This window comes from Cibotium barometz, chromosome 39 (assembly GCF_041138505.1).
Source record: "Cibotium barometz isolate CiBa-2024 chromosome 39, ASM4113850v1, whole genome shotgun sequence".
In the NCBI taxonomy this organism is placed as follows: Eukaryota; Viridiplantae; Streptophyta; class Polypodiopsida; order Cyatheales; family Cibotiaceae; genus Cibotium; species Cibotium barometz.
Window position 1 is genome coordinate 1958077 of NC_141084.1, and position 11492 is coordinate 1969568.

The window sequence follows — 11492 nt, forward strand, 5'->3', positions numbered from 1 at the left end:
CATCCCGGTGGCTTGACTTGCTGAAAGTCATCATCGCCGACCGACTCCACATCATTACTGTCGGATGACTTCACGGAATTATTGCCCATTGACTCCATATAGTTCCGGTGCACACGAAACGGGCGTGCTGAATTTGGAGAAAAGCAGTGACAGAAAGGTGACGAGTTACGGGCCGGAAAGAAGTGAAAGGTTAGGAGAAAAGCGTTAGGATGGATGAGAGGGCGAGGACGAGGACGAGGACGAGGACGAGGTTTTCAGCAATGGGAGAGGAAGGGCGTTGATAGTGTAGTCCAAGCCCACACAAACCTGCAAGTACAAGCCAACACAAAGGGCAAGGTTGAATTTATAGGGACAAGTGAGTTCAAAAAAAGCTAGCTTTCATTTTGTGTTTTCCTAAAAAGCTAGGGCTTAAAAAAGACCCTCTTAACTTTTTACACAAGAAAAAGTTTGTCTTGCTTTTAATTAAAACTCCACCTCCCCTTTTTAGACTCAACATCAAAAATGACTCTCCCCATTCTGTATTCGGTCAACTCAACTTTTGGCTTGAGCTTTTTGCCACCATGCTCTTTTTTGTGATGCGCCGCCTTGAAGTGCCCAAAAAAGGTGCAAAGGGTAAATCTCAATAAAAGCAAGTGCATTCTCTGCAGAAGATGTCCCTTTTTTTGGGGGTGCTTTGTACATTAGAGAAGTCGAGGTTTACCATGAGAATAGCACATGTGTTGCTTATCATCCGCAATGTGGAAGCCTACTTTTGGACCCCATGATGCATGGTAAGATCAAGGGGCATAATGTTAGGATCATGGTAGATTACTTATGCATTGGTTAAGAAATTGAAGTTGCCCAAAGCGCCAAGTGCTCATAAGTACATGGTGTTTGGCACCTAATAAGGTGCTGTGGGATGCCATGATTAACGGTGTCAAAGTTGAAGTTCAAGGATATAAACAACCTTTGGACTTTCAAGTTTGAATTTAGGCAAGATAGATGTTATCCTAGGCAGGGAGTGGCTTTTCAAATTGGGCCAAACTCCACAAAGAAGTTATTTAACTAACTTAATTTCTTTTGAGTTTGAAGGAAGAAGAATCCAACTCCAAGGCGAACATGATGGACCTTGCTTACCTTATATGTTCTATAGAGATAGAGCGACTGATGGACACTGAGGACATAAGAGGTACTTCTTTGTAGCGTTAGTTTTTGTGATGATTTGCTTTGCTATTCTTTAGAAAAAAATGAAAGTTATTATGTTGATTTTTTAATTTAATGCATGAGTTTAAGGATTCTTTTTTGTAAGATTTGCCTAATGGCTTGTCACCTAGTAGGGAAGTAGATCATTGTATACATCTAGTGTCTGGTAGTTTACATCTATTTAGAATCCATATAGGCTTAGTAAAGTAGAACAAGAAGAGTTGGAGAGGCGGCTAGGTGGATACTTAAGAAAGGGTTAGATTTAGTCGAGAATCTCTCCTTGGGCTTTACTAGTTTTATTGGTGAAGAAGAAGGATGGTTCTATGCGAGTGTGCATAGACTATCGAGCTTTAAATAAGCTCACTATTAAGAATTGTTGGTGTACATGGCACTAGGGTGATGGGCAAGAGAGAGAGAGAGAGAGAGAGGGAAAGAAGAAGAAGAAGAAGATATATATTAATGTTTTGCAAAAGACCCAATGGGTCTATGAGAATTTGTCTATGGAATCTCATCATGGAAAAAAAAGACAACATAACAAAAAGAATAATACTAATCCCCAGGTAAATGTGGATATGTATGGATTGTCATCGTCGTCCTCATCATGGAGGATCACCATCCTCATCAACATGGTTGTAGAGCATACGGGGGTGTGTGTGTGGAGAGGGAGCTATCTATCGATGTGTGGTAGGGGTCCATAAAGGATGTCTTGTATCGTCGAGGGGGTGAGGAGGGCCCCTATATCTGCAGGGCTAAGGAGAAGTTGGGACAAGGTAGGAGCTACAGTTGCTCAGTGGCGGGCGAGGATCTCATCAGTATGCTTGAGGTCCAAGAGGGTGAGGCCATTTGGCTCTTTGAAGTGCGGTGGCAAGAGGCAGGGTAGCTTCAGTCAAGGGGCAAGATAGTGTGCCCCTCGTCGCTACTGTGGTGGTGGCCTTATCTGTCTAAGTGTCTTGCTCTTGTGGGTGGGAAAAACTGGTGATATAGGTGCCGGAGTCGAGGATCTCTAAATAGTAACTCTCTGTGTCGTCAGATCTCCAACAAGGAGAGTTCAATGCTGATTTGGATACTCCATAACCCAACTAATGGTCCAAACCCCTCTCTAAATAGGCAATGGAATCTCCCCGTGATCTCATAATACACCGGGCACTGACTAATATAATGCTCCTTAGACTCTACTCCTCCATGGCACAATCTACAGAGTACTCTCTCTAGGGATCCCTTATGCTCTGCCAACCACAATCTATAGAGTACTCTCTCTAGGGATCCCTTCTGCGCTGCCAACCTCAATCTCCAGCCTACAGGATGAGACCTTGAGTTGACCAAGCGCTATCCTCATGGCACGTGACATGAAAACATCCAAGTACCCTGGCCTTTGTATGAATCCATCCTCTGTAAGCCTCAGAAAATGGTCACTATAGTACTGCCTCTTGGGTGGTGGGGGCTCCCCTGCGGCGGTAATCCATGTATCTCAAATGTGTAACTGTAGCAAGTCAGATCGAATTACCTAGTTCCTATCCACATGTGTGAGCCTGGTGTAGGGTGAGTCTGGGTCATACTAAAATGGGGGTAGTTGGCTCATTCTGTAGCCCATGTGTGGTACATTGTTGACATGGAATAGTCTTCTTTCAAGAGTGTCCTACACTCTTGAGACGCCATGATTATGATATACATGCACATGATGATAGTCATACTGAAACCGGCCTTCAGAAACTTGAGAGGCGGTGAACACAGTTAATCACACTTTAATCGCTTTATGAACTGGAATAATAAATTTGGAAGAAGAAGAAAATAAATAAGTGGAGCTAGAGTGCTCCTGCACAAAAGACCAATTGGCCCCAAAGCGTGGCACCCCCGCAGGTATTTATTTATGACTCGAGGTCGGCGTAGCCCTTGTACAATTCCCGAGAAGATGCCTCCTTGATCCAAGGGGAGGAGATCTCCCTCTAGCTTTCACCCAAATTGTGTTGTGGGATACAAGAGCCTTGGCCCCTTATTTATACAAGTTTGGGGGCTATGCTTTTCCCCCTTGGGAAAAATTCTAATACAAGAGCTTTTTCCCAAAAACTATTACAAAAGCTTTTCCCAAGAAACTATCGAATAGTTCTTTTTTTCTCTCTTTTTTTTAATAAAAGAAAAACACGGCGTTTGGCGCATGCACGTTTTTTTTTCGAAAAGGAATCCCACGCTTTTCTTTTTTGCGTTTGGGGTGTCCGGCCTTTCTCCATCGCTTTTTCTCTGCGTGTTTTGCTGCCCGGCACCCACGCTTCGCTGCTGCCCGCCTTGCGCTTGCTGCACGGCTTCGCTTCTCTGTTGCTGTATGCACCCGTAGGGCTGTTTGCCACAGGCCGCCTATGATATGCCTGCAGCCAGCCGCCACTCACACATGCGCTGACAGTACCCGCAGTCTAGCCTTCGCTTCGCTCTCTCTCATCACTTGCAACCAGCCACACGTCAGCGCCTGTACCTGCCATGTCAGCGCCTGCACACGTGCAGTCCAGCCTGTGCGACCAGCCATACCTGCACACGTCACTTGTGCCACGTCAGCTGTGCCACGTCAGCTGCCTTCCATCAGTTCTAGCCTTCTCAAATCTCAAAAGCACCCAATCACCCAAATCAAAAACCAATGATCGACAGTAGGTTTGTTGCTTTTCTCTGTTTCTCGAGTCCTTTGAAGAGCTACCTTGACCTTCTTGTAAGCCTCATCCATATTCTCCACAAAACGATCTGCCTCGAAGATCTTATCTTTTGTATGTAGGATCGGAGGTACTTTCTTCCCGCCTTCCACAATCTCAAAAGGTGCCTTACCTGTCGAAGTGTGAATGGTGTTGTTGTAAGCAAACTCTACCAAAGGAAGATACTTTTTCCACTGTTCCTTATGATCCGAAACATAACACTTTAGAAGATCCAATACAACTGAGTTGGCAATTTCCGATTGCCCATCTGTTTGTGGATGAAAAGATGGTGAGAACTTCAAGGCACATGTGTCTCCCCATGTGAAAGAAATTGGAGCACATTTTCTCTCATTCATACTAAGAGAAGAAACAGGCTTCTTCCTTCTCATACGGAGAAGCTTGTTTTCATACACACAAACTTGAGACTCATCTCCAAGATCAAAGAAACAGGCTATGAGAGAATGGAGATCACATTGGATATGCTTAACAAAGAAAAAGATGAGAAGTGCTTGATTGCCTTGCAAGATTTGCAAGAGGCTATTGCAGAGGTAGATGAGGTTTTGGAACCTCTTTCGATCGCTCCACCCTCTACAGATGGCTAGCCATCCTCTAGCCATGTGGGGACATCATGCTCAGTTGCTACCGAGACTTATGAGTTTGATAATGATGATGAGGAGGAGGAGGAGGAGGAGTTTGCAGATGAGGATGAGGAGCCCATTGATCATGCTGAAGATGAGGGGAGCTTTGATGAGGCTTAGGGTTACTTTGTATTCTTCCACTCTCTACTTATGTTTTGTCCACTTCCTACTAATGTTTTTCCTCATTGCTCAGGAGTCAATCTACAGGTTTTGCGGCTTGCCCACTGAGCAGTGAGCACTCCATCATCCATTTTTTTGCTCGCTTCCACTCATGTTTTATTTAGTTTCTTGAGGCTTGGACCTACTCATGTTTGTCCACATGGCACAGCCTACAATCTACAGGTGATAGGTTTTGGCATTTGCCCACTCCACCTCCCATGTTACATGATACATCATTATCATACATGTATGATGTAAATAGGTTACAGTAATATAAAGTCCGGAGTTTGGATTTTGGCTCTACATCATTTATGTTTTTTCTAATCCCAAAATCTTTGCAGTTTCAAGTTTCTTTGGTTTTTTGTGTAATATGTAGCATGTTTTTCCTTAAATTTAGGGTGCCGTATGGTATCCAACGTATGGAATTTCTTGGAGGTGTGAACGGTACTTTTTCCATACTTCCATACCTGTATGCGTTTGCCGTATGGTTGCCGCATGGAAAAACTATGAGTGGGGCTAAGCAACTATTTTGAGACATGTGCTATATTTGGCTCCTAGTTTATAGGAGGCCTATATAAGTGACTTTATGAGACAGTTCGAGCAAGAGCTCCTCAGACTTGGACTTGAGGCCTTGAGACTATCATGTGCGTACATCCGATAGGTGTGTTCTGGTGGTATGGGACGTTGTGGGCTTTGCACGTGGAGCCATGTCTTTGATGCTACGCTTGAGTCTATGTGTTTGTCCTTTGTGTAAATGCTTAATCGCAGGGTCTGCAAGCCTTTGGGCTTTACATGGGTCTTGCTAGAGATGGGAGATTTACAAAAATATTGTTGCATGGCATATTTGGAGAGCTTGTTGTAGTGAGGCACCCTCACCCTGCAAATGGAGTCCATTCAGAGCATTTGGCTCAATATTATTCATACCCTCTATGGACATTGGGGGAAGCTTCAAGGTGGCTCCAATCGCATGCAAAAGCACCGCGAGGCCTTTCTGCGGATTTGGCGTCACGGTCCTTTTCTCACTGACAGGGGCAGTGAGCCCACTTGGCATTATAGACCACCTATGTGGCTGTCCACCCACCCTTCCCCCTCCCTCCCAATTTTGGATGAGGTAGCCTTATCTTCCCAGAGCGGCCAGCCGGGGGAGAGGAACACCATTCCCCCTTTTTGCAGTTTTCTTGATTATTTCTCCCCTCCATGGACTTGAGCTTGTACTTAGCCAGCACAGCTGTTTTGCTTGATAACTAATAGAAGGATCGCTTTCCCGGAAAAATAAAATAAAATAAAAATCCTGTGCTTCTTTGCACTAGTGCCCCGGAGTCTCTGCCATTATCTCCTCTGAATGGGGGGTATAATGTCATATGCCTCCAAGTGAGGCCTAAGAGTGGGCACTGGGAACTCTCGGTCTGTCCAAGCATGAGCAACCTTGCGTTATGCACAGTGTAGCTGAAGAAAGGTATGCTCCTCATGGGTTAGTCACATCAGTCCATTCCCACTCACCAGGGTCCCAATGTAGATATCTGATAGGGCATCCACAATATAGCCATAGGCACCACGAGGCATGAGTAACCATCACTGGGGAAGGGTCAATATACCAACACTTCCCAAAGTGACCCAGTACTCTCATTGGATGGATCACAGAGCCCGATGTGATCACCTGCACATCACATCTCTCCATCCACCATCCAAACTGAATGGAATAGAAGGCATCACCACCAGTGATTTTATGTATGCTTACTGTCATCTGACACCATGTCCACTTTTTTTTGGGGGTTTATCATATCTGTGAAGCGAAGCCCTCACCTAAACTCTCTACTCATTACAACCACATCTGTGCACATGCACATGCGATTCTGTGTTTTAGTTAGCTGCAGGCAGATGCACAAGTTAAGATTGGGAGATATTCTTGGGTGTAGATGAGGGGTGATCAGTTAGATGTTGTAGTCCAGGATGTGCATGATAGAGTTGGTTTGTATTTCAAGTTAGCACTGTTTCTGTTTCTGTGCATGATCGAGTTAGTTTGAATTATATTTCAAGGTAGCACTGTTTCTGTTGTTTAAATTTGGGAAGCAACCTGGAAAAATTCCTGTTTAATAATGACTTGGCGTGATGATGAAGCATTCTTCAAACTTCTTACGAGTGAGAATAAGAATCAAACTGGGGATTTATCTTTTCGCATGGCCTTCAGTGTCTTTGTGCCATCTTTATATATATCCTTCTTCCTTGCCTCCTCTTTTGTTGATTCTTTGTTAAGATTTCTGTCCCCCCCCTTTTTTTTGGGGGGGGGGGGGGAAGCATAATGATCTTTGAAGTACTTTTCTCATTGTTCCTCCTGTCTACTGATTTTTACATCATAGAGGGTTCTGTCATGGCCTTGAGAAGGTATTATGTAACTTTCCACCTTTTTCTAGATGAAGTAATTCTGGATTTTGTTGAGGCTTGCTTTAACTGCTGTTATACTGCTGCCACTGCAGGTTGGTGATGACGAGTTTGGCTACATGCTAGCCAGTATTTTAAAGAAAAACAATGTGGAAGATCAAGGAATTTTGTTTGATAAAGGAGCTCGAACTGCTCTAGCTTTTGTAACACTACGTTCAGATGGTGAACGAGAATTTATGTTTTTCCGCAATCCAAGTGCAGATATGCTATTGCAGGAGAGTGAGCTGAACGTGGATCTTCTTCAAAAGGTCTGGTCCCATTTATATGTGGATGTTGCTTGTCTTCTCATGGCAGGTTCCTGTTTGTGACTGTATGGTTGCTTGGTCCTCATGTTGATGGTTTGACACTATTTGTACAGATAAATTTGTCTTCTATGGACGAGAATTTCAAGCTTTGTTTCTAATCACTAATTTTCTACAGATTCCAGATTCAGTTAAGGGAAAATTAAGTAAGGAAATTTTTGTATGGATGATCCTGTCACAAGGAGCGATTTTCAAGCTTTGTTTCTGATCACTAATTTTCTACAGATATTCCAGATTCAGTCAAGGAAAAATTAAGGAAATTTTTGTATGGGCGACCCTGTCGCAAGGAATAGATATAATCAGCCCTCTGTTTGTTGGCTTTTCTAATGGGCAGTAGTTGGATGTTTGTTGTGGACGTCATTTCCTTTTGGGGCCTTAGGGCTTAAGGCGTCCTTGGAACATGAGAAGGATATGAAAGTTCAGGTAGGGGTCCTTCAAGGTAACATTGCCAGAGATACTGCAAAGATGTTTTTTCGATTACTTATCATTGTGCTTGATGAGATTGTGGATTGTGTAACCAATTGTCGTGAGAGGAGAGTGGCATTGATGTTCTAAGGTATCATTAGGATGAAATCATGTCTACTTTGTCCTCCTTATAGAAGAGCTGAGATCATGTATGTATCAGCTCCCATTGTTTCTGCAGATTAGTAGAGGGCTTTCTTAACATTACCTCCAAGCCTTGACCTAACTTTGCATAAGAAAGATGTCCTTGTGTATTTCTCTACAGACTTCCAGTCAATGTACTTTCGAGTCCTTTTCTTGCCCGCTGTAAACCATGAAATTTGACCTCTTCAATTGGCCATCCTTCATACCTAGTCTCAGTTAAGTGCCTAGGATTCTTTGCTTTGGGCAAACCCCCACCTCTAGGATTCTTGAACAAATGATCTCTTTCAGATTTTTTTGTGTTGAAAAGTTAAAGACACATTTTGAAAGAACATACATTCCTTTGCATGATCTTCATTATAGAAGCATCATTGGGCATAATAACCAAAGTTACACAGTAAGCAGGAAGAGTGGCACAGAGATCTCCTTAAACTTGACTTGCCTGAAAAGAGATATATTGCATGGGTCGCTGTTGGTCTTAGCACTTTTGCCATCATTGGCTTTGCTGTTGTAATGGGCTCAGCAGCTAATTAGCCAGAAGAGCACCTGCTATATATTCCCCAGGGCTTTCTGCAGGGTTGTGATTACCATGTGCAAAAGCACATGAATTAGCATATGTTAGCTGCCTCACTTTTGCAGCATCAATCTTATGTATGCAGGCAACCATATTCCATTATGGATCTATCAGTCTTATAACAGAGCCATGTAGGTCTGCACATTTGGCTGCAATGAACATTGCTAGAGAGGCTGGCGCAATTTTGTCGTATGATCCCAATCTTCGGCTTCCTTTGTGGCCATCAACAGATGAAGCTCGTAAAGGCATTTTGAGTATCTGGAATGAAGCTGATATCATAAAAGTAAGTAGAGTTTTACTCCTGTAGGGCCTCGCTGTATGTAACTCATCCATGGCCAGATCTTCAAGATTTTCTGCCATTTGCAAGCAATTTCAATGATCTAATTACTGTCATATATGATACACTCCAGATAAGTGAAGAGGAAATTACGTTTCTTACAGAGGGAGGCGATCCTTATAGTGATGAAGCGGCTCAGAAGTTGATGCATTCAAACCTCAAGCTGCTCCTAGTGACTGAAGGGCAAGATGGTTGCAGATACTACACCAAGGTAGTTTGAATCTCTCTTTCTGTACAGAGTGTTGATTCTTTTAGGTTATCAGAGTGCAGCTGTAATATGTTTTTCTGCTTAGGTGCAAAAAATAATAGATGTGAAAGAGTGGAAACTTTGTGGCATTTGAGCATGGATTATTTACTACTTTGCGGTCTTTACATTACAGGATTTTAGTGGCAAAGTGGGCGGAATAAAAGTTGAGACCATTGACACAACAGGAGCTGGGGATGCCTTCGTTGCTGGAATCCTCAGCCAGCTTGCAAAGGATCTATCTTTGATTCAGGTTGGTCCGCTGTGGGCTTTGTTTTACTTAAGTATAATATAACAATTGTAGTGAGACACTGCAGGAGTGGCTTGGGGCTCCATGTTTTATCCTTGTGCTGTTTGTTCCCTATTCCAACTTTGGATTGGAAAACTTGCGGGAAACTTGTGCTTGGCACCTTTGCTTTACAAAGCTTGGTGCATTTTTGTTGTGGCATTGACAAGCAAGAAGAGCACAGGCAGTGTGATCGTTTTGGTTTGGCTTTACATACTGTACATTTTGTGAAGGATGAGGAGAGATTAAGAGAGGCACTGCAATTCGCCAATGCTTGCGGGGCCATTGCAACAACAGAGAGGGGTGCTATTCCAGCCTTGCCAGACAGGCAGGCAGTCTTGACAGCTATGAACAAAGTTCCAGCTTGATCTCTACGACAGTAAACAGTTGTAAGGTGCTTCACAAGAGGTCAACAGCATGGAGTTTGAGGTTGCGCTTGCTTTAGTGCATGCTGAAAATTTCTAGCTGTGAAATACATATTTTCACTAGACCCTAGGGCATCCCAATAGACCATGCAGAAAGCTTCTTTTATAGTCACTTCCATCTAGGATCTCCATGTGGTCGATTTGTTATGTATCTTGTTGTAGAACAAATGATGAATATACATTCTCTGCTGGCTTATCTGTTCTATTACTTCCCTGAATAGGAAAAAAGAATAGCATCAAGTTTGAGGTAAAAGGTTTATGCAAGCTATTCCGTAAATTTCACCATTTTGAGATGGACAATTTTAGGTTGGGAATCATTCATGTCAGGCGGTTGGCCTGAAAACACATAATGCAATCTAAGCCAGTTGGAGGGAATAAATGTTTGTTAATGATTGCTTGTTTGCTAAGAGTGAGTTGTTTAGTTTGGTTTCGTTGATGGATGGTAGAAAGAAATTGTGTTGGCTTTATTTTCTTTTTGTTGCTAGCTTCAATGAGGCTGAGTCTACTCTAATGGAGTGCTTATGAGAGATAGGAACTCACTGGTTTGTGCTTGATTTATAGGAGTAAATATGTTATGGCCATTAGCTACCCTGTCCAAATAATGTTGTGGATGAGATTCTTTAAAGCAAGTCCAAGTGATGGTATATTTGGTTCAAACTAAATAAAGTCTGTGCTACACTCTTGTAGCCCTTCACCGAAGCATTGATAGACTTGGTGATGTGAATATGAAGGCAGACACATACGTACTTGCAAATATATTCTAAACTATTTGTGGGCATTGTTAATGCTGCATATTATGTTTCAGTCTATCCTATGCAAATAATGTGAATATGAAGGCAGACACATACAAACTTGCAAATATATTATAAACTATTTTTGGGCATTGGGAATGTTGCATTATGTTGCAGTCTATCCTATGCAAATAATTTCACGAGATCGAAGTAGAAATCTGCTCTTGATATGTTTGAAAATAACATAAAGCAAATCAACAAGATCCCATGTCTTGTTCTTGCTAAGTGTAGGATGCTCTTCATTCATAGCATCACACCATCTTTGATTTGTGAGTACGTCTTCAAATAAGAGGCTCTTCTTCCTGTATGATAGAAGGCTTGTTAGTTGGGAGTACTCTATTGTAGCATAGTTGTTTTGCGTTATTGTATTATTGCCCTTCCTTGTATATGTAAGACTTTGGGAGCCTTAGGCTCTCTTTCAGACAACCTTAAAGTGCTGGCAGATGATGGTGAGGATGGTTCTTCATTTTCAGTGATTGTCTTTCATATTCTCTATCACAATCTCTTTTTGCTCTCATCTACATGGCTCAATTTTTGTTGTTCATGATTTTTAGCTGATCTGCCATTGTCGACTTGCAAGGCTTTGACCTTCATCAAACAAAACATCTCTACTAACCATAAATGCTCCTCTTTGAAGATTATATAACCTATAACCTATGCTCTATCTTCTTAAGGTATATGAGCAAAGCATGTTCAAGTGATCAACCAAGGGCAATATTTTTCCAAGGTAGATTGAAGTATTCACCGTCTTGATTCGATAATAGTTGTGAAGTGATGTCTCAACAAGCATGGCTTCTGCACATTCACATAGGGTATTGTTTTGCTTTCAACATCATTTTG

General features: G+C 42.5%; 1 protein-coding gene across 1 annotated transcript in view; it reads left to right on the forward strand.

Moving 5' to 3' along the window:
- The window catches only part of LOC147615614 (putative fructokinase-7), a 41558-nt gene extending 31305 nt beyond the window's left edge, over nt 1-10253 (forward strand). The window contains exons 3-7 of the mRNA XM_086778133.1: nt 7126-7338; nt 8655-8852; nt 8980-9117; nt 9287-9403; nt 9670-10253. Coding sequence (XP_086634259.1) covers nt 7126-7338; nt 8655-8852; nt 8980-9117; nt 9287-9403; nt 9670-9804 — 801 coding nt within the window. The 3' untranslated portion in view covers nt 9805-10253. The remainder of the gene's footprint in view (nt 1-7125; nt 7339-8654; nt 8853-8979; nt 9118-9286; nt 9404-9669) is intronic.
- Nucleotides 10254-11492: the final 1239 nt, after the last annotated feature.